This window comes from Urocitellus parryii, chromosome 9 (genome assembly GCF_045843805.1).
Source record: "Urocitellus parryii isolate mUroPar1 chromosome 9, mUroPar1.hap1, whole genome shotgun sequence".
Classification (NCBI taxonomy): Eukaryota; Metazoa; Chordata; class Mammalia; order Rodentia; family Sciuridae; genus Urocitellus; species Urocitellus parryii.
In genome coordinates, this window is record NC_135539.1 from 30,661,922 (window position 1) to 30,686,840 (window position 24,919).

At 36.6% G+C, this 24,919-nt stretch overlaps 1 protein-coding gene across 1 annotated transcript in view; it reads right to left on the reverse strand.

Annotated features, from left to right (window-relative positions):
- Positions 1–748: 748 nt before the first annotated feature.
- The window catches only part of LOC144256852 (cytochrome P450 3A9-like), a 30,354-nt gene continuing 6,183 nt past the window's right edge, over positions 749–24,919 (reverse strand). The window contains exons 5-13 of the mRNA XM_077802499.1: positions 23,896–24,009; positions 23,544–23,632; positions 22,718–22,866; positions 16,385–16,512; positions 14,756–14,822; positions 12,337–12,497; positions 10,758–10,984; positions 1,469–1,631; positions 749–844 (exon numbers count right to left, since the gene is read on the reverse strand). Coding sequence (XP_077658625.1) covers positions 749–844; positions 1,469–1,631; positions 10,758–10,984; positions 12,337–12,497; positions 14,756–14,822; positions 16,385–16,512; positions 22,718–22,866; positions 23,544–23,632; positions 23,896–24,009 — 1,194 coding nt within the window. The remainder of the gene's footprint in view (positions 845–1,468; positions 1,632–10,757; positions 10,985–12,336; positions 12,498–14,755; positions 14,823–16,384; positions 16,513–22,717; positions 22,867–23,543; positions 23,633–23,895; positions 24,010–24,919) is intronic.

Sequence of the window (24,919 nt, forward strand, 5' to 3'; positions counted from 1 at the left end):
TAAAATGGGAGTATTAAATCTAAGCTAGAGATATAGTAATAACTACACCTCAGTAAATTGTCACAAATTTTTTACTTCAAAAATGGCAGAAGGACACTATGAATATACTTTTCCAGTAATGGGAAAATTCACAGTGGGTTAACTTTATCTACCTTACTATTTAATTTGAATTGCTGAAAAAGCTCCATGTATTCACTGATTGTGATGATCAAAAGATTTAGTTTTGACTCTCACTGATTCAGTACTATATATCCCCTTAAATGGGCATAGAGGCTTCAGATAAACTTCTACAAGGACATGTTTATTGACTTTCTCATTATAAAACTTATCACAGCATATTTCAAAGAACACATCATATATCAATGTCACTACAAAAGCCACCACAACCACCCTCATTTTTATTAAAAATTGTTGACAAATTTGCTGATAATTGTTGATTCTCTGATCAGAGCTCAGGAGGAGCTGCCAGGACTAACTGTCGGTGAGAGGAGAGAGCCCATTAGACCCAGAAAAGGTGAGTTTTCACGTCTGGCACTGAGGTGCTCACCTCCTTACCATCAGAAAATAGATAATACTCTGGACAGACCCTGAGAAAGCTTAGGAAAGGTCCAGCATCTCTTATCATTCATCAATTGAGGAATATAGAGTCTATCTTCATTTTGAGTTTTCTTCACAAAATAAATTTTTGTTCTCTGATGTTCTGTGTCCCAGGCTCTAAGGACAACAATGCACAAGTCCTTAGGGAATTTCAGGCTCCACTTATTATCCCATCTCTGCACACAGCCTTCAGAATAATGGGCTTTTCAGATTGAAGAATTACTTGATCAGCTAATTTCAGGGGAATCTGAAACATTTCGACAAGCACATGGAGAAGCACTGAATGAAACACCAAGAACCAAAGCAGCAAAGTTGAGAAGATATATTAAGCACAGTGATGCTTCACAAACATAAAACTACTTTTAGTATCATGTACTTTGAATTCATCCTACTCATTCTCTAAGGTGGGTCATGATTAAATAGTAAAATTATTCATTTATCTGAAAAATTATTTCATAACATTTATCCTATACAAGGCCTGAGATGGGGAGGTTCTGTAAGTTCTGGTGAGGAGAGCTTCTCTCAAACATCAGAACCCTGTGGTCACCACACCTCACGACTGTGCACAGGGTCTCTCCAGGAGACTTACAGCTGAATTTACACTGTGCTCAAGTTCACAGTCCATACATACACATGGCACACTAATCTGCATTGAGTCCATACATTTTTTACACTTTGTTCTTCATAAAGCCATAGATTTAGAGCCCCCACAGTGAAGAACTCTAAAATCTCAAAGATGGTGAAGAAGAGATTCACTGGACTATACATCTAAGAATTAAATGATGAATGAGCATATATTTTTCTGTGACTAGGCCCCTCTGTTTGGAAAAACATCTTCAAATAAACATTATTTATATGAAAATCTACTGACCTGTGTTTCCTTACAAGGTTGGAAGGAGAAGTTCTGCATTACTTCGACAAGAGCAAGTTTCATGTTCATGAGAGCAAACCTCATACCAATGCAGTTTCGGGGTCCATTTCCAAAGGGCATGTACACATAAGGATCGATGCTGTCCTTGTTCTGCTTACTGAACCTGGTCAACAAAGATGACAAGTCAACAAAACATTAAAACTACAACAGTTACTTATTTCAGTTTGTGCCTTAGACATCCCCAAGCAATGGTGTAAAAGATTATTTCTGGGCTGGTTATTGAAATACAGCTGTGGTTTTGCTATAAGAATTGTTAAGGTATCGAGTTTTTCCACCTTTCTCCCCCTTAGCCTATAGGAGTTATTCCACCTTTCTCCCCCTTAGTCTATAGGATCTTTCAGTCTTTTTGAGATGAGATAAATTTTGTTTCAAAGGAAATCATGATAAGTTGAGACAGTAAAGGAAACAACACACATAAAAAATATAAGGAGTATTAGAGTGAATACATAAAATGAAATGAGATAGTGGTTATGTCAGTTATGGGACATGCTATGAAATTTGAAAACACAGACACACACACACACACTCACACACACACACACACATACACAGAGTTATGGTGCCATATCTGAGGAGAATTAGTTTTAGCATCAGAATAAACAAGATCCTGGGTGTTGAAGTCTCTTACAAAATAATGAGAAAATACTGGTATAACCTAGGCACATCCTGAAATATATTTTAAATCATCTCTGGATTGCTTATATTAACTAATAATATGTAAATAGTATATAAATACTTACTGTATTAGACTGTTTAGGGGAAACTGATAAGAAAAAACGTTTATTTAGTTAGTTGAAATTATAGATCCAAAAACCATACGTACAGGCTGAGCACAGTGGCACACGGCTGTAATCCCAGCGACTTGGGAGGAGGAGATAGTAGGATCCCAAGTTCAAAGGCAACTTCAGCAATTTAGTGAGGCACTAAGCAACTCAGTGAGACCCTGTCTCTAATAAAATACAAAATAGGGCTATGAATGTGGCTCAGTGGTCCACCGCCCCTGAGTTCAATTCCTGATACCCCCCCAAAAAAACCACATACATGCAAGAGGTTGAATGCAAAAATTATCAAGTGCTAGCAAAAATCATATAAAATGTGATACAATCTAGTTTTGCAAAAATATCTATATATGCATAATAAAGTTTATGAGAACATGGTCATATTATTAATTCATAATTATTTAGAGAATTTAACAAACTAAAAAGTTTATTCTCAGCATAAGAAATAATTTGTGAGGTGAATAAGGAGCCTATAGCTTGGGAGAAAAATTTTACCCCTCACACATTAGATAGAACACCACTCTCTAGAGTATATAAAGAACTCAAAAGCAAAGCACCACAAAACCAAATAACCCAATCAATAAATGGGCCAAGGACCTGAACAGACACTTCTCAGATGAGGACATACAATCAATCAACAAATATATGAAAAAATGCTCATCATCTCTAGCAATTCAAGAAATGTAAATCAAAACTACTCTAAGATATCATCTCACTCCAGTTAGAATGGCAGCTATTATTAGGACAACAATAAGTGTTGGTGAGAATGTAGGGAAAAAATGTACACTCATACATTGCTGGTGGGACTGTAAATTGGAGCAGCCAATATGGAAAGGAGTGTGGAGATTCCTTGGAAATCTGGGAATGCAACTACCATTTGACCCAGCTATCCCTCTCCTTGGTTTATAGCCAAAAGACTTAAAAAACAGCATGCTACAGGAACACAGCCACATTAGTGTTTATAGCAGCACAATTCACAATAGATAAACTGTGGAGCCAACCTTAGATGCCCTTCATTAGATGAATGGATTTTAAAAATGTGGCATATATACACAATGGAATTTTACTCATCATTAAAACAGAATAAAATCATGGCATTTGCAGGTAAATGGATGGCATTGGAGAAGATGAAGTTAGCTAATTCGAAAAAAACCCCAAATGCTGAATGTTTCTCTAATATAAGGAGGCTGACTCATAGTGGGGTAGGGAGAGGGAGCATGGGAGGAATAGATGAACTCTAGATAGGACAGAGGGGTGGAAGGGAAAGGGAGGGGGCAGGGGGTTAGCAAGGATGATGGAATGTAATGAATATCATTATCCAAAGTACATGTATGAAGACAAGAATTGGTGTCAACATACATTATATACAGAGACATGAGAAATTGTGTTGCATATGTGTAATAAGAATTATAATGCATTCTGTTGTCATTTTTTAAATTAATTTAAAAAACTTTAAAAAGAATTTAGGATAGTGAATGGACATAGCATTCGTTTTGTTCCTTGTCATAAATTCATATCATTTTGCAAGAAAATGTTATATTTATAACAGGAAAACTGCTTAAAATACAAAGACATATATGAAAATGATTACATAGGGAGAACCAACATGGTGGTAGGCATGGAGAGATCAAGTCTCTGACCTCTTCAGCTGTGCAGGCATAGGGAGCCTTAAACAGTCTAAATGCTGTTTGCTCAGGATCACTAGTCAATGCTGAGCTGACATGGATCTGGGGCGAACAGTCTGGGCCTCTCAGAACACACACTGAGCCCGGATTGGCTGAATTCAAGCTCCCGTTCGCCTGCTTCCCGCAGACAAACAGCTGTGACTCAGCACTAATCCATCAAGCTGAAACAACTGGTCAGCCCTTCTGATCCTATGGAGGTAAATGCCAACCGAGCCTTCATAGGTAGTGGCCACAGGATTGAAACGGGGCTTGGGAGAGACAGTAAGGACCCACCCGTTGCATTGGTCACCCGGCAAAGGGAAACAAACTGTCGCCATTTGCAAGAGATACCACCATGGCAGAGAACTGACGTCATCAGACTGCGGTGGAGGAGATAACTTCATTGAAACCTGTGGCTACAGGTGTGTAATCCCCTAGCCTTCCCTCTCCACACATTGGGGAAACCTTAAGGGCCCCTCCCAGCTCTCCCATGAGTGCCATGGCCAGACCCAGGGAATCAGAAGTGGTGCGGGACCCACGGTGCGGAACCCCCGGCTACTGCTCCCACCAGTGCTGACAACTGAGTTCTCTTGCACCAGCTACCGGGGGCATGGCTACCGGAGGGCAAGTAAAATTCGCTGAGGATTCTCAGCCCCAAGGTCTACAAACTTAGGGTCTGAGGGAATGGCAAACAGAAAGAGTGTGCCAAGTCATTCATGAAAACAGGGCTCCCAGGAGCAGCAGACCTGGCGTGTTGCCAGTATTGTGGTGAGCGTCACCGGTGAGGGGGGCCTGGCTAGAGGAAAAGTGGGGAAGTGACTAGACACAAGAGGAGGCCGTAGGCACTCAGGATTGGAGACTCGCCCAGTCTGAGAGGAGGGGCTTCTGCACAGTGATTGGTTCCCGCGTATTGACAGGAGAAGCTTGGCCTGGTGGGCAGAGCTCCACCTACTGGAAGAGAAGTTAATCAAACTCTAAGACTGCATTTATTAGTTTTTTTTTCTCTTTTTTTGATTTTTTTTCATTTTCATTTTTCTTTCTTGTTGATTTTTAAATTTTTTGAAAATTTTTTTTTTAATTTTTTTCTTCTAAATTTAATTTTAATTTTTTATTATTGTTTTTAAATTTTTTTTATTTCCTATTTTTTCTTCTTTTGTCTTTTCATTTCTTTTCAATTTTCTTATTCCCCATTCCTTGAATTCTACCTGCTTACTCTCATTCTCTTTAGTGACTTCTTCCCTTCCCTTCTAATACCTTTCCTCTCAAGCATCAAATAAATTTATAGGAGTAAACAGTAACTCAGCAGTAAAATAGAACAAGAAGTAACATGAGCAACATGAAAAAGCAAGAAAGAAAAGGAGTACAAAAAATGCAGGGCAGCCTAAATATTCAGGAGGACCTAGAGTCATCAGAAAAATGGTCATATAAAGAACTCAAGGAACACCTTAGACAGATGGAATGGAACCTTAAAGAGGATATGAGACAGCAAATTCAAACAGTGAAAGAACACATTGAAAACGAATTACATAAACAGATCAAAGAAGAAGTTAAGCATCTTTATCAGGAGATAGAGATTATAAAAAAATCAAACAATAATTCTAGAAATGAAAGAAACTATAAACCAAATTAAAAACTCAAATGAGAGTATCACTAACAGAGTGGAGCAAGTAGAAGCCAGAACGTCAGATAATGAAGACAAAATATATCATCTTGAAAAGAGTCTAGCCAACTCAGATAGGCTGGTTAAAAATCATGAGAGAAACATCCAAGAGATATGGGATAACATAAAAAAGACAAACTTAAGAGTCATCGGGATAAAGGAAGGTATAGAGATTCAAACCAAGGGAATGAGTAACCGGCTGAATGAAATAATTACAGAAAACTTTCCAGAAATAAAAAAGGAAATGGATATGCAAATTGTAGATGCATACAGGACACCGAGCATACAAAATCACAGTAGACCAACGCCAAGACACATTGTTATGAAGACATCCAATATACAGAACAAAGAGAAAATATTTAAAGCTACAAGAGAAAGAGGGCAGATTACATTCAGGGGTAAATCAATAAGGTTAACAACGGAGTTTTCATCACAGACGCTGAAAGCAAGATGGTCATAGACCAATGTATTTCAAACACTGAAAGACAATGGATGCCAACCAAGAATTCTGTATCCAGCAAAATTAAGCTTCAGGTATGACAACGAAATAAAAATCTTTCATGATAAACAAAAGTTAAAAGAATTTGCAGCCAGTAAACCAGCATTGCAAAGCATCTTGAGCAAAACACTACATGAGGAGGAAATGAAAAACAATAATCAAAACCATCAGGGGGAAGTGTCTCTGTAAAGACAGAGGGCGGGGGGAAAGCTAATCATGGAGAAACAAACTAAATTTAAAAAAAAGGATAAATAATCAAACATGGCTGGAAGTACAAACAATATGTCAATAGTAACTCTAAATGTTAATGGCTTAAACTCTCCAATAAAGCGACATAGGCGGTATCATGGATTAAAAAAGCAAATCCAACAATATGCTGCCTCCAGGAGACACATCTGATTGGAAAAGACATACACAGGCTGAAGGTGAAAGGATGGGAAAAAATATACCACTCACACGGTCCTTGTAAGCAAGCAGGGTTGGCCATCCTCATATCGAATAAAATCGACTTCAAGACTAAGTTAATCAAAAGGGATAAGGAAGGACGTTATATACTGTTAAAAGGAACCATTCACCAACAAGACATAACAATTATCAATATTTATGCTCCAAATAATGGTGCTGTGACATTCATAAAACAAATTCTCCTCAAGTTCAAGAATCAAATAGACCACAACACAATAATTATAGGTGACTTCAGCACACCTCTCTCACCATTGGACAGATCCTCCAAGCAAAAGTTGAGTAAAGAAAATATAGAACTCAATACCACAATCAATAACCTAGACTTAACTATCATATATAGAATATATCAACCATCATCAAATGGATATACTTTTTTCTCAGCAGCATATGGATCCTTCTCAAAAATAGACAATATATTATGCCATAGGGCAACCCTCAGTAAATATAAAGGGGTGGAGATAATACCATGCATTTTATCTGATCATAATGGAATGAAACTGGAAATCAATGATAAAAGAAGAAAGGAAAAATCATACATCACATGGAAAATGAACAATATGTTACTGAATGATCAGTGGGTTACAGAAGACATAAAGGAGGAAATCAAAAAATTCTTAGAGATAAACGAAAATACAGACACAACGTATTGGAATCTATGGGACACAATGAAAGCAGTTTCAAGAGGGAAATTCATCGCCTGGAGGTCATTCCTCAAAAAAAGAAAAAACCAACAAACAAATGAGCTGACACATCATCTCAAAGCCCAAGAAAAGGAAGAGCAAAACAACAGCAAATGTAGCAGAAGGCAAGAAATAATTAAAATCAGAGTGGAAATCAATGAAATTGAAACAAAAGAAACTATTGAAAAAATTAACAAAACTAAAAGTTGGTTCTTCAAAAAAATAAATAAGATTGACAGACCCTTAGCCATGCTAACAAAGAGAAGAAGAGAGAGAACTCAAATTACTAACATACGGGATGCAAAAGGCAATATCACAACAGATGCTACAGAAATACAGAAGACAATTAGAAATTATTTTGAAAACCTATATTCCAATAAAATAGAAGATAGTGAAGACATCGATAAATTTCTTAAGTCATGTGACTTGCCCAGACTGAGTCAGGAGGACACATACGATTTGAACAGACCAATATCAATGGATGAAATTGAAGAAGCAATCAAAAGACTACCAACCAAGAAGAGCCCAGGACTGGATGGGTATACAGCGGAGTTTTACAAAACCTTTAAAGAAGAATTAATACCAATACTTTTCAAGTTATTTCAGGAAATAGAAAAAGAGGGAGCTCTTCCAAATTCATTCTATGAGGCCAACATCACCCTCATTCTGAAACCAGACAAAGACACCTCAAAGAAAGAAAACTACAGACCAATATCTCTAATGAACCTATACGCAAAAATCCTCAATAAAATTCTGGCGAATCGAATCCAATAACACATCAAAAAAATTGTGCACCATGATCAAGTAGGATTCATCCCTGGGATGCAAGGATGGTTCAATATACGGAAATCAATAAATGTTATTCACCACATCAATAGACTTAAAGGTAAGAACTATATGATCATCTTGATAGATGCAGAAAAAGCATTCGACAAAGTACAGTATCCCTTTATGTTCAAAACATTAGAAAAACTAGGGATAACAGGAACTTACCTCAACATTGTAAAAGCTATCTATGCTAAGCCTCAGGCTAGCTTCATTCTGAATGGAGAAAAATTGAAGGCATTCCCTCTAAAATCTGGAACAAGACAGGGATGCCCTCTATCACCACTTCTATTCAATATAGTTCTCGAAACACTGGCCAGAGCAATTAGACAGACAAAAGAAATTAAAGGCATAAAAATAGGAAAAGAAGAACTTAAATTATCACTATTTTCAGAAGACATGATTCTATACCTAGAAGACCCAAAAGGGTCTACAAAAAAACTACTAGAACTAATAAATGAATTCAGCAAAGTGGCAGGATATAAAATCAACATGCATAAATCAATGGCATTTCTGTATATCAGTGACAAAACTTCTGAAACGGAAATGAGGAAAAACACTCCATTCACAATATCCTCAAAAAAAAAAATAAATACTTGGGAATCAACCTAACAAAAGAGGTGAAAGATTTATACAATAAAAACTACAGAACCCTAAAGAGAGGAGTAGAAGAAGATCTTAGAAGATGGAAAAATATACCCTGTTCATGGATAGGCAGAACTAACATTATCAAAATGGCGATATTACCAAAAGTTCTCTATAGTTTTAATGCAATGCCAATCAAAATCCCAATGGCATTTCTTGTAGAAATAGACAAAGTAATCAGGAAATTCATATGGAAAAATAAAAGACCCAGAATAGCAAAAGCAATTCTAAGCAGGAAGTGTGAATCAGGCGGTATAGCGATACCAGATTTCAAACTATATTACAGAGCAATAGTGACAAAAACAGCATGGTACTGGTACCAAAACAGGCGGGTGGACCAATGGTATAGAATAGAGGACACAGAGACTAATCCACAAAGTTACAAGTATCTTATATTTGATAAAGGGGCTAAAAGCATGCAATGGAGGAAGAACAGCATCTTCAACAAATGGTGCTGGGAAAACTGGAAATCCATATGCAACAAAATGAAACTGAATCCCTTTCTCTCGCCATGCCTAAAAGTTAACTCAAAATGGATCAAGGAGCTTGATATCAAATGGGAGACTCTGCGTCTGATTGAAGAAAAAGTTGGCTCCAATCTACATATTGTGGGGTCGGGCTCCAAATTCCTTAATAGGACACCCATGGCACTAGAGTTAACAACAAGATTCAACAAATGGGACTTACTTAAACTAAACAGTTTTTTTCTCAGCAAGAAAAACAATAAGAGAGGTAAATAGGGAGCCTACATCATGGGAACAAATTTTTACCCCTCACACTTCAGATAGAGCCCTAATATCCAGAGTATACAAAGAACTCAAAAAATTAGACAATAAGATAACAAATCACCCAATCAACAAATGGGCCAAAGACCTGAACAGACACTTCTCAGAGGAGGATATACAATCAATCAAGAAGTACATGAAAAAATGCTCACCATCTCTAGCAGTCAGAGAAATGCAAATCAAAACCACTCTAAGATACCATCTCTAGTATCTCACTCCAGTAAGATTTGCAGCCACTATGAAGTCAAACAACAACAAGTGCTGGTGAGGATGTGGAGAAAAGGGTACACTTGTACATTGTTGGTGGGACTGCAAATTGTTGCAGCCAATTTGGAAAGCTGTATGTAGATTCCTGGGAAAGCTGGGAATGGAACCACCATTTGACCCAGCTATTGCCCTTCTCAGACTATTCCCTGAAGACCTTAAAAGAGCATACTACAGGGATACTGCCACATCGATGTTCATAGCAGCACAATTCACAATAGCTAGACTGTGGAAACAACCCAGATGCCCTTCAATAGATGAATGGATAAAAAAGTGTGGCATTTATACACCATGGAGTATTATGCAGCATTAAAAAATGACAAAATCATGGAATTTCAGGGAAATGTATGGCACTAGAGCAGATTATGCTTAGTGAAGCTAGCGAATCCCTAAAAAACAAATACCAAATGTCTTCTTTGATATAATGAGAGCAACTTTGAACAGAGCAGGGAGGAAGAGCAGGAAGAAAAGATTATCATTAAACAGAGACATGAGATGGGAGGGAAAGGGAGAGAAAAGGGAAATTGCATGGAAATGAAGGGAGACCCTCATTGCTATACAAAATTACATATAAGAGATTGTGAGGGGAATGGGAAAATAAACAAGAAGAGAAATGAGTTACAGTAGATGGGGTAGAGAGAGAAGATGGGAGGGAAGGGGAGGGGGGATAGTAGGGGATAGGAAAGGTAGCAGAATACAACAGTTACTAATAGGGAATTATGTAAATTTGTGGATGTGTAACCGACATGATTCTGCAATCTGCATTTGGGGTAAAACGTGGGAGTTCATAACCCACTTCAATCTAATGTATGAAATATGATATGTCAAGAGCTTTGTAATGTTGTGAACAACCAATAAAAAAATGATTACATAGCTACCTGTATGTCATCTGTGATAAGAAATACAAGGACATGCTTGGACAACCCTAGCCCAGAGCAGTTCCCTTTCCCAGAGGCCCTGTACCTTTCAGGGCGGAACTCCTCAGGCTCTGGCCAGTGCAGTGGGTCTCGATGAAGAACAAAGCTTGGTATCATCACCACTGTCCCCTTCCTAATGGGCACTCCATTGATTTCAATATCTTTCTTACAGACCCTCTCAAGTCTGCCAGCAATTGGGTACAACCTGAGAGTTTCATTCACCACCATGTCCAGGTACTCCATCTGTAACACGGTATCATAGGTAGCAGGTGCCTGAAGAGAAAAAATAAGATTTTTTGGAAATGCATGTTTGGAACTAAATTTAAACTCAATCTACATAGTTTTATTAAAGTGTTACACTGTCCCAAGAATAAAAGGATGGTGAAGGAGAATAGTGCTTACAATTGACTAAGCATTATAATAACAATCATGTCCATTTGACAACCATATACATACGAGATCTTTGGGACAATCCCAAGTTCAGTGTATAATATCCTCAGAATCATCATGTACTACTTTTTCTCATACTTTTTTTCAAGTAACTAATAGAATATGACAATTACACTCAGGCAAAATAATGTAAAAGTCACTGTTACCTTTCTCTAGAAAAGTCACATGCCTATTTCAGGGAAACAGAACATAGAAAAGAGAAAATAACCCATTATACATCTGTTTTTTCTTGAATAATCCTGCTTTGAATATATATATATATATATATATATATATATATATATATATATATATATATATATTTTTAGAGATAACACTACATCATGTAAAAAATGAATGTTGGGAGAAACTGGTAACTTCCACCCTAATACCACCAAAAGAAGGCTAAGATTCGATGGCACCATGTCACACAATTTCAGTTTCAGAGGACATTCTAAGGAGAACAGAAAACCACTCTCAGCCCCACCCTCTGTTTCTGGACCATTCTCCTGATTGTTCTCCAGGGCTTCATTGTGAGCTCTGAAGAAGAGGCTTTGTGCCCACTTCACTGCCAAACCAGCCATGCCAGCCCCAGAAACCATGTGTCTTCAGATATGATAGACTCCCTGTTTAGGAAGAGGTGTGAGGACAGCAGGCACAACACGTGGATAATGCCTGATGTGACATTGGAGAGGACACAAGGTAGAAGTAAAGTGTTTGGCTTGGGAGCCAGAAAACCTGACTCATCCCTTGGCTGCTTCTCTCTAATACATGACTAGAGTGTGAAGATGTGTGGAGCAGAGCATAGTAAGCCTGCCCACCAAGCCAAGGATCACTCAGCAGACAGCCAGGCAGGAGCTCTTGCCATAGTTCATCAGATCCAATGATCTGGACACTTGAGTGACACATGCTTACACTTGCTAGGTATCATCATGGTAACTGGTAATGGATATTACTGAAATTACACTCTTCAAAATTCCTTGTAGTTTTGAGAAATTACACTCTTTTCAAAATTCCTTGTATTTTCCCCTCAATACTGTGTTTTACCTTTCATTTCTCTCTTCAAAACCTTTCCAAAAGAGCTGGTGAAAAGAATCAGTGACTATATTTTGGATAAAGCCTCCTAGGAAGTGATGAGGAGGCAGTCTTGTTGAGGCTCCACCTCTCTCCTCCCTCTCCAGGTACCATCTTCTCACCTTATTGGGCAAAGCCGCATCAATCTCCTGCTGCAGTTTGGTCTGGGCATCAGGATGGGTGGCCAGTTCATACAAAATGAAGGAAAGAGCACTGCTAGTGGCCTCATAGCCAGCAAAAATGAAGATAATTGATTGAGCCACAAGCTCCAGATCAGACAGGACTAACGGAAGAGGAAACACAATTTAGATAAATCCAGCAAATCACAACATCAGGGTTTAGATGAAGAGAAATCCCATTAAAACCCACCGATCACTAGGCAGGACCGTGGAAAAGCAATTCAGGGTCATTCTCAGAGTGGTTTTCACTCTCATGTCTATCCAATAGGGGAAACAAAGGAAAACTTTTTTAAATCCAGTTTTCTTGAGGTCTACACCACTCTTGGACTTAGCTACTAACTGTGCCATTCTCAGCACCACCAAAGATAGGTAATTTCAAGAGATACAATTTCTATCTAAGATACACAGTATGATCAATATGGACTTTTAGATACCTGGGCCCTGAAATAAACATGGTCTCTGTGCCAAACATGCAATTCAAGATAAAAAAGTATACATAAAACAAGTGTTTGAATGGTCTACAGAGTTCAGATTTACTGATTATGATTTTCTATGATGATGTCATGAGAGCATTTAATTATCAAATCTTTTATCCCAGTGAGTATGGACCCCATGAAATAGGACTATAAAGTCAAGGTTTAGGCCAGGTGCAGCGGCACACACCAGTAATCCCTGCAGGAGGCTGAGGCAAGAGGATCATGAGTTCAAACCAACCTCAGCAACAGCAGGGCACTGTGCAACTCAGTGAAACCCTGTCTCTAAATAAAATACAAAGTGGTTGAGTGCCCCTGAGTTCAATTCCTGGTAACCCTCTCAACTACACCAAATAAAAGTCAAGATTTGGAGCGCAAATGTTGGCATTCATAGCTACCAGCCACCTGTGGGGGTTTAGATTTTAATTAATTAAAAATCAATATACTTCAGTGGCACTAGCCACATGTCAAGTGCTAAGTAGGCACATGTGTTTGGTGGCTATTTTATTGAAGAGTTAAACTATAGACTGTTTCCTTTATCTTAGAAACCTGAATAGAACTGGGTAGATACATTCAGGATAGATGGATGAATGGATGGATGGATGGATAGACAAATAGATAGATAGATAGTTAGATATATAGATAGATATATAGAAAGATAGATGATAGATAGATATATGATATGTAAATGTGAACATAAAAATATGTACACTGGGTCTGGGGTTGTAGCTCAGTGGTAGAACACTCACCTAGCACATGCGAGGCACTGGGTTTGGTCCTCAGCACCACATAAAAATAAAATAAAAGCATTGTGTGCACCTACAACTAAAAAATAAAAATATCTTTTTAAAAAATATGTATACTGTCAGGCTGTAGTAAGTCAAATGTTCATCTTTAGAATTAATTGCTCAACATTCAGGAGTTGTCAAGGCACTAGGTACCTCAAATTAGAACTGCAATGGGAGTATTTGTGTATTACAGAAATAAGCAATAAACTAGGAAAAATTTTTTGAAGGAGAGAGAAAAATAGTTTATATTACTGGATGTGAGTAGATACAGAAATATTTCTTTCCTCTGTTCCATGTAGAAGTATTTCAATTTAATAATGTTGTCTACTGAGAGTATCTAAAAGCAAAAATTCACAAGATGATCACAAATTTTGATTTCTAAATTCAATTAATTGGAAAAACAAAAAAACAAACCTGTCAGGGGAAACAGAGCAGAAACCTAGAATATCTTAAATTAGAAAGCAAGAAAATACTTAGAAAATAAATGAAAAGAGCACCGAATACACTGTGTGCTACTATAATGTGGATACATGTCATAGAATGTACAAGACCAAGAGCAAACCCTAAGGAAATCTGTGGACTGTGAATGATAGAAGTGTGTCAACACAGGTTCCTGAACTGTAATAAATATAACTCTCTGGTGGTGGATATTAGGAGTGAAGCAGTGTATTCAAGACTACATGAAGAACCTCTGTGTTTTCAGCTCAATATTGCTATGGCCAGAATAAACAGAAGCTACTTTTAAAACAATCATTTAAAAGGTGACAATAATAATAGAAGACTCAGGAGCCTACATGAAAGGGATTCCAGTGGACAAATATGGGAGAATTGAGCATCAAAATAAAAACAGTAAGAAAATATGTTGAATGAAAATACCATGCTGGTAAAAGAAATACTTGTTTAAATCAGCTTCAACATTGAACATGGCTCTAGGTGTGCTTCTCTAGAAAGTTCCTCAGGCTACTGTATATGATATCCAAGCATGCACTTTATGCAACTTGGTAGAAATACTCTTCTTCCTGGAAAATCTCCTGCACATTTCCAGAACAATTCTTCCCTCTGAGTTTCCCCATCAGTAGACGAGATAGCAACCTTGTTTACCTTTATGAGACTCCACATCTTTGGAATTCTGAGAATTTATCAAAAGCTGAAGAAAATCCACCCGATGCTAGAAACAGAGAGATTTCAAAGATAGAAGATCAATTATGAAGTCAGAAAAAAATTAAGTGTGCAGAACTTATCTTCCCTTCTGAGGCTATGACTTCTTCAAGTACAAAAGTCCAGCTGGAGTTTTCTAAGTCATCTTTGAAGAAAAGCATCCATCTATAAACTTTGGACAGTAGGACGTTTCCCTGAGTGAAAACAGGCTATGGTGTCCAATAGCTACTGGCCTTTGCTCTCCCTGCTTGTGAGCTCCTGTGGATTCTGAACACAGCCTCCTGGCCAGAGAGTGGCTGGCTTTGTCTCCTGTTACATTTATTTGCTCAGGGAGAAGTCCTGGACTGTACTACTCTTCACCAAAGACATCACAAATTAATCTCCTGCCATTTTTAGAGTTCACCATCAGATTTTGAGCAAGCTTCTTGAAAGATCCCACCATGCTTGAAGCTATGAACTTTGTACTGACACCTGGAGGGCCCATCCTGGTCCCTGGCCTGCACACATCCTTGTGCTGGGCTTTGTACATGAGGCAAAACCTTCACCTAAAGAACCCCATGCCTGCTCCATGAGGGGCCAAACAGTGCCAGCTAGCCTGAGGATGCCTTCTGTGGAGAGTTTGTAAAGTGAGAGGTTTGGAAATGCAATGATTCTTGACCATATAAATCTGATAAAATTAAAGCACCAGGAAAAAAAAATTATGTTGAAATTGTATCTTTTGAGGAGAAGAAATATGATAAAACTTTTTTCCTCTATTTAAAAAAATTATTTCAAAGAGCAAACCCTAAGGTTTATAAAAAAATTAAGTTCTACATATGAACAAGGTACCCTATTACTTTGATATATGTATATGCTGTTTGATGTTTATGTCAGTTTAGACACATCTTTAACTGCATTTATCATTTCCTGATGATGAATATTTTCAAAATAGATTTGGCTCAATTAATAAGAACAATTTTAACATAGTGTTGCAATAAACATGGGAGTGCAGATTTCATTTCCTGTGATTATACACTTAGTAGTGAGATTGCTGGATTATACCGTGGGTCTGTATTTGATTTCTGAAGGCCCTCCAGACAGTTTTCCATAAAGGCTATCCTAATTTACAGATCTATTCAACAATGTACAAGAACTCCTTTTTAGAGCATTTGGGACTTTTCCTATCAGCAATATTTATGCCTTGACAGAATAATTACCATGCCCATTATTTAATTGTAAATGATTTCTCTCTGGTTCATTATTTTTTCAGTATTTGGAATATATAATTTTATTTATTTAAGTCTTTTTTATTAGTTCTTTTTAGTTATATGAAAGTAGAGTCCATTTTGACATAATTATAAAAGCATGGAATATATCTTACTCTAATTCAGTTCCCTCTCTGATTCATTCTTGTTTCTCAATTACCAGATGTTAAATTCTTTATTCTCCCCAAATGGAAAGCTTCTACTACTCTCAACCAAGAGTTCTTCTTCATCTACCTTTTAAGAATATACAAAGAAGTATGGAAGTCATACACCCATAGGCAAATAAATTATCAAAAATGAACCTCTGTGACCACAACCAGAATTTTACCTGTTGTTTCTCTTGAAGGCGACTTTCTTTCATTCTGTTTATAGCTTTCTTTAAAAAATTTGTGACATCCTTTGGAAACAGAGAGATATTCATTGCCTCATAAACTGGAGTAAGGAATGGAAAGATTGCTGCAGGGAAAAGAAAAAACAAAGGACACTTCAGTGAAAAATGTAAAATTTACCTGAAGCAATTACATCTTTTCTACCAATCAGAAAAGTGGAAGTCACAAGGGTTCCTAAAGAGGAACTGTTCCTGCTGGGACCACCGATTGGGCTCCAGTACACTGGCTGAGCAAGAGGATGTCATATATAGGGCCAGCACCATACCACTGAAATCAGTGGCCCCTTCTATCTCTGTGGAGTGACCAAAGGAGCAAGATGGAAACCCTGACCCCTTTCCCCTTCGTGTACTGGAATAGCGTGTCTTTGGATAAAACTAGGCTTTAGACTGATGCTGCAGTTAATCATGCTCTTCAAGAAAGAGCAGTCAGGATGGGACCAACAGAGCATGTGTTTCTCAAGCACCATGGGAGGAATCCAGAAGGCATTATTAAAAAGAAAATTTTGAAACTCAAATATGGGCAAATTGATCAATATTCACCTAAATAAACACTGGATGAAAGAATAAATATAAAGTGAAATAGATAGTGTTGAAAGGAAAAAAGGAGGCATAATATGTAAAATTTGTGTAATGGAGAAAAAGCCATCACTGTACAGAGGGAAATTATTATCTATTACATAATACAAAGATCAGAAATGAATGATCAAACTTTACACAATAAATCATAAAAAAAGGAAGAGCAAATTAAACTTAAAGGAAACAGAAGAAAAAAATATTAAGGATCAAAGTGGAAACTAATCAAATAAAAAATAAAATAAATAGAAGTAATTAATGAAAACAAATACAATTCTTTCAATAAAACCAACAAAATTGGCAAACTAATAGCTACACTGACCAAGAAATAAAAAGGCTACAATTAGTAGCATTCAAAATAAAAACTGGGGAAATACTGAAATTATAAATATAGAAAGAAATATAAAGATATTGTAACAATCAGATTATCAGAATAATTATATAAATTACATAAATGAAATAGACAAATTCATAAAGAGACACAAACAACAGAAACTGACACAAAAAGTAATATAAAATATATATTGACATACATCATGTGATGAGACTAAGTTAGAAATTAAGAACTTTTCTACAAAGTGAAGCTCAGGTCCAGATGTTTCATGGACAATTCTACCAAAGACTAAAAGAACTAATACCAATTCTTTACCTCTTTCCAAACATTCATAGAAATATCTATTGTTTTCTAAATATAGAATACAGTGAACACTGTATTAGATCCTAAAATGCCAGTGTTAACCTAATTCTAAGAATTAACACAAAGATAACATAGAACTACAAAATGATATATCTTATAATTATGGATGCAAAATCTCAACAGAATATTGGCAAAATAATTTGTTGTTCTAGCCTCTTCCTCCCTCCCTCCCTCTCTCTCCCCTTCCAACTTATCTATCTCCCCAAAGTCTCTTTTCTCCTGCTACTATCCAACATCTTTTGATTCCTCCTTTATGTTTCCTAAGATCTAATAACTCTATATCCTCATCTCCTACCTCCTTAACATCTCATCCTAAACCCGCCCCCACTTCTCTCTTTGTCCATCATTATAAACTGTAGGTCCTTTTGCAACCTACTGTTTATATTGTTAATAATAATCAAACTCACCATTTCTGTCTATTTTGACAAAACAGGAAACATCTCAATGAAAGCTATTTGGTTTAATTAAGCCTGCATATTGTTTTCATTGGTATATGTTAATATTGATCTCCTCCTGAAAAGAGAGGTCATGGAATTCTGCAGGGACACTATAAATCTATTGGTAAAAACTGTAATACCTTGGATCTACACTGCTAAAGGGAAAGACAAACAATATGAAAAATACAAGGGAATAAAGTGCCCCAAACAAACCAAGATACATTACTAGAACCAATGGCCAGCACAGCAGAAGAGATGTCCAAGAGGAGTTCAGGATGTATGTAATTAAAATGTTCTGTGAATTAAAGAAAGCAAACATAGGCAACAAAAGGTCAATTAAATAAAGAGCTACACGGTCAAATACAGGAAGCAAAAGATTACTTCAATAAGGAGATAGAGATTCTACCAAAAAAGGAAAAGAAATCTTTGAAATGAAGGAAACAGTAAACCAAATTAAAATACTCAATAGAAATTATCACCAACAGACTGGATCACTTGAAAGATAGGACCTCAGACAATGAAGACAAAATATACAAAATTGAAAGTAAAGTTGACCACACAGTGAAGATGGTAAGAAACCATGAGCAGAACATTCATGAATTATGGGATAACACGAAAAGGCCAAATGTAAGAATTATTGGGAGAGAAGAAGGTATAGAGTTCCAAAACATAGGAATGAATAATTTATCCATGAAATAATATCAGTAACTTTTCCAAACCTGAATAATAAATTGGAAAATCAAATACAAAAGGCTTATAGGATACCAAGTGTACAAAATCATGACAGATCTACACTAAGGCAATAACAATAAAAATGCCTAACATACAGAATAAAGAAAGAAATTTAAAAGCCACAAGACAAAGGAATCAGATTACATATAGGAGGAAATCAATTGGGATCTCTCAGATTTCTAAACCCAGAGCTTCATCAACAAGAAATAACAATTATAAATACTTATGCCCCAAACAATTAATTACAGGATAACATGAAAAGGCCAAATGTAAAGGCCATCTACATTCATCAAACTCTTCTTAATTTCAAGAGTCAAATAGACCACAACACAATAATACTGGGTGACTTTAACACACCTCATTCACCACTGGATATATCTCCCAAACAAAAGCTAAACCAAGAAAATATAGAACTCAATAATACAATCAATAACTTAGACTTAAGAGATATAGAGAATATTTCATCCATCAATGAGTGAATACACTTTCTTCTTTGACAGTACATGGATCCTTCTCTAAAATAGACCATATATTATGCCACAAAGAAACTCTTGGCAAATACAAACAAATACTACCATGAATGCCATCAGATTATAATGGAAAGAAATTAGAAATTAATGATAAAATGAAAAAGAAGCTACTCCAACACTTGGAGACTAAATAATATGCTACTGAATGAGCAAGGGATAGCAGAAAACATCAGAGAGGAGATTTAAAAATTCTTAGAGGTAAATGAGAATACTGATACAACATATTGAAATCTCTGGGATTCATTGCATGGAGTTCATTCCTTGAAAGAAGAAAAAATCAATAAATAAAGGACCTAACATTACATCTCAAAGCCCCCCCCCAAAAAAAAGAACAATCAACATCAAAAGTAGTACAAGACAGAAAATAATTAAAATCAGAGCTGAAATCAATGAAACTGAAACAAAAGAAACAATTGAAAAAAATGACAAATCAAAAAGTTGGTTCTTTGAAAAAAATAAATAAAATTCATAAACCTTAGTCACACAAATAAAGAGAGAGAAAACTTAAATTACTAACATCTGTGATAATAAAAGAAATATTATGATGGACACATCTAAGATACATAAGATAATTAGAAACTATTTTGAAAATTTGTACTCCAATTAAATAGAAAATATCAAAGACATTGACAAATTTCTGGAGTCATGACCTACCCAAACTCAATAGAGGTAATATACACAAGTTAAACAGATCAATTACCAGCAAGGAAACAGAAGACACCATGTAAAGCCTACATACAAAGAAGAGACCCAGCCAGACAGATTCTAACAAGATCTTCAAAGAAGACCTAATACTAATACTCTTCAAATTATTTCATGAAATAGCAAAAGAGGGAATACTTCCAAACTCATTCTATGAGGCCAGTACACCCTGATTTCAAAACCAGCCAAAGACACATCAACAAAAGAAAATTTCAGACCAATATCTTTAATGAACATACATGCAAAAAGTCTCAATTATGTTCTGGCAAATCCATACTACCAAAAGTGTTTTACAGATTTAATGCAACCCTATTAAAATCCCAATGGCATTCTTCACAGAAATAGAAAAGGCAATCATAAAGTTTATTTGGAAAAATAAGAGACCCAGAATAGCTAGCAATCCTTAACAAGAAAGTGAAGCAGGAAGCATCACTATACCAGACCTTAAACAATACTACAGAGCAATAGTAACAAAAACAGCATAATATCTGCACCAAAATAGACTTGTAGACTAATGGTACAGAATAGAGGACACAGAGACAAGCCCACATTAATATGGTTATATTATACTATACAAAGGTGCCAAAAACATTCACTGGAGAAAAGAGCCTATTCAATAAATGGTGCTGGCAACACTGGAAATCCATATTGGCACCAAAACAGACATGTAGACCAATGGTACGGACAGAAGATACAGAGAAAAACCTACACAAATACAGTTATCTCATACTAGGCAAAGGTGCCAAAAACATTCACTGGAAAAAAAGCCTCTTCAACAAATGATTCTGCAAAAACTAGAAATCCATATGTAGCAGAATGAAATTAAGTCTCTCTCACCATGCACAAAATTTAACTCACAGTGAATCAAGGACCTAGAAATTAGGCTAGGGATCCTGAACCTAATAGAAGAAAAAGTAGGCTCAAACTTTCCTTAAGACTCCTAAAGTGTAAGAAATAAAAACAAGAAACAATAAATGGAATGGATTCAAACTAAATAGCTTCTTATCAACAACAACAACAACAAAAAAAAAACAATCAATAAGGTGAAGATAGAGCCTAACGAATAGGAGCAAATTTTTACAACATGCACATCATATAGAGCACTAATCTCCAGGATATATAAGGAACTCAAAAAAACTTAACACCAAAAACCCCACAATAACAACAAATAACCCTATCCATAAATGGGCTAAGGAATTGAACAGACATTTCTCAGAAGAAGATTTACAACTGATGAACAAATATATGAAAAAATATTCAACATCTCTAGTAATTACAGAAATGCAAATCAAAACTATTCTAGGATTTCATCTCACTCCAATAAGAATGGCAGTTATAAAGAAAACAAGCAAAAATATATGTTGGTGAGAATGTGGGGGGAAAGACACTTATATTGCTGGTGGGACTGCAAATTGGTGCAACAACTTTGGAAAGCAATATGGAGATTCCTCAGACAAGTTGGAATGGAACCACCATTTGACCCAGCATCTCTCTTCTTGGTTTATACCCAAAGGACTTAAAATCAGCATACTGCATTGATGCAGCCACATCAATGTTTATAGCAACTCAATTCACAATAGCTAAACTGTAGAACCAACCTAGATGCCCATCAACAGATGAATGGATAAAGAAAATATGGTACATATACACAATGGAATATTATTCAGCATTAAAAGAGAATAAAATCATGGAATTTTCAGATAAATGGATGAAGTTGAGAATATCATGCTAAGTGAAGTAAGCCAATACCAAAATACAAAAAGCCAAATGTTTTCTCTCATAAGTGGATGCTGATTCATAATAGGTGGGACAGTCATCAGAGAAATGAAAGAACTTTGGATAGGGCAAGGGAAATGGAGGGGGGATGGGTGTAGGAGTGATGGTGGAATGAGATGAACATCATTGCCCTAGGAAAATAGATGATGACACAAATGTTGTGAATCTACTTCATGAAAAGTTCATAAGTGAAAAGTTGTGCTCCATTTGTGTATTATTTAGTGAAATGCATTCTGATGTCATATATAATTCATTAGAACAAATAAATAAACAATTTCTTTTAAAAAAGAAATGAAGGGCTGGGACTGTACGTAGTTCAAGCAGTAGTGCACTCGCCTGGCATGCGCAGGGCGCTGTGTTTGATCCTCAGCACCACATAAAATAAAGATGTTATGTCCATCGAAAATTAAAAAAAACATATTAAAAATTCTCTCTCTCTCTTTCCCTCTCTCTAAAAAAAGAAATGAAGTACTCACACATGCTTAGGATGGAAGAATTTGAAAATACAATGATAAATGAAAGAAGTCAGACATGCAAAGCCACATATTGTAGGATTCATTAATAGAAAACTCACAGTATCATCAAATCTATAGTCAGAAAATAGATTCATGGTTGCTTAGACTTGGAAAATTGAGAGTTGATAATGAAATGGTAGCCTGCTTCTGAGTTGACAAATGGTCACTAGTGATGGTTGCATATATCTTTGTACTGAAACCCATTTAGTTGTATAAATTAAGTGTATAAATTAAAAGACATGTTAATTACATAACAATAATGATCTTATTTAAATGGAGAGAAGGAACTAATAGCATGGTAGGCCACATACTTATTGAGAGGGGCAAAGGGTCAAAGAAATCAAATTTTAAGAACTTCTTGACTTTCTCCACAAAGGGATCTTGTGGGTTGTTCAGGGAATCGATGCTCACTCCAAATGATGTTGCAATGATCACATCCATGCTGTAGGCCCCAAAGATGCTGAATAGAGAAAGACATGGAAAAGTAAAATCAGTGCCTTTTCCCAATCCTTCCACTACACATGCAGCAAGAAGTAGGAGTAAGTCCACATACTCAGACAAGACAAGCAGAGAGCCACACACACTCAGTTATCTGATGGACTATCAGATGAGTCCATGATCCCTTCAAACTTACTATGAGGCCTTTATGAGTTGCAAATGAAATGCTGACCTTGTGCCAAGAGTGATGGGGACAGTGAGTTGAGTTAGACTCACTTCTGAACTCAAGAAGTTCACCCACACAGGGATAAGTTCCATAATCAGACACACTACAGTAGCAGAAGTAGAATGAGGATGATGGATAGTTGTGTACAAACTGAGCTTCAGCAGGACAAGAGTGGAGGTACTGACTCAAAAAAGGTGACCTTGACCTTGACAGTATTTTTTCTTCTAGTATATTCAAAGTCATAAATAGCAGGGAAATAAACCTTGGCAGATAGGAAGAGATCCTTTCTCCCCCAGCTGCCCTGTCTCCTCCTGGGAGCAGCTCCTTCTTGGGTGAATAGTTGGAGTTGTGACTCCAAACTCTTGCTTTGTTTGCTCATTGCACTAGCTCAGCAGTTGGAATTCAGTTCTGTGTCAGGCAGTTGGAGGGGCTCCTGGTGGAGCTTGGAATGCCCGAGCTGCCCTGCTACTTACTCTTTCAAGTTGATCAACTTGCCCTTCTCTGATTCCAGTCTCATGTTTTTCACCAACACAGCTCCATACTGGTTAATGATGGGGAACATCTATGCACAAAACACAAGATTGTCCATAGTTAAGTGAGGAGACTCAGTCCCCAAGGCTATGGTTTTCCCAGGATGAAGAAGTATGAGACATTTATAATGAATCTTTCTATATATCTTCTAAAACATAAAGACAAAAGAACATTTTTAGGAAGTTCAAATTCAGAGGGCTATCCCTTGGAAAGGGACTACTATGTATCTCGCTTTCTACCCATCCCCAAATTTATTCTTCAAGTTTCCAGTGAAAAGCCCTCCTATTTTATTACCTCCTTGAGTTTTCCACTGGTGAAGGTCGGAGACAGAAGTGTTCTTATTCTCTTCCACTCTTCATCCTCAGACAAAGAGATGGCTTTTTTCATAAATCCCACTGGAACAAAATTCTAGAGTCCAAAGGAAAAGAGATTTTGTCCTATATAAATGAGGAGGTCTCCACAGTTGCAAAAGTTTGTAAAAACAAGCATCATTTATTTAAAAAAATGTTTAGTGACTGCCTACTAGGTAGCTAGCCCTATGTCAGTCACTCAATAGTATTTATTCCAAGTGCCTAACCTCCTGTGAGGTTGGAAGAGACACCCAGGGACCTCACACTGTTTTTGGACTTTATATTCCAACCTTTGTTTAGATGAAAAATTTTCACTCTGTTGAAAGCTTTTTCTAGGGGAATAGACATAAAGAAGACCTAAGAAAACCTAGTACAACCCCCAGGGCTGTGCAGAGCAGAAATCAGTTGGTTACAGATACCAGGTGTTCTTGGTCAACTGTATGTTACCTAAGAACAGTTCTGTCTTTATATGCATTTACAGCATAAGCATCTTGAAAAATGGGTGGTTAGATATGATAATTTTAAAAATACAAATATTTGAAATTAAAGGATTGGAATATAAGTGTAATACAGAAAAAAACAAGTTATTAATGGAAGTTCTTCCAATATTTTCTACAAGGGCAGAAGGAGAAAGGAAGATAATTCTTATTTTCACCTAGGTGCTAGACCATCAAAGCAAAACCCTTGAAATTTACTTCTATGATCTAAAATATATTTTTTAATTAAAATGTATGCTTCCAGCTGGGCACAATGGTGCATATCTGTAATCCCAGCAGCTCAGGAGTATAAGACAGGATGATCACAAATTGAAAGCCAGCCTCAGCAACAGTGAGGTGCTAAGCAATTCAGTGAGACTCTGTCTCTAAATAAAATACAGCATAGGACCAGGGATGTGGCTCAATGGTCAAATGCCTCTAAGTCCAATCCCCAGTACACCAACCCCAAAATGTGTTTCCAGAACTCATTCA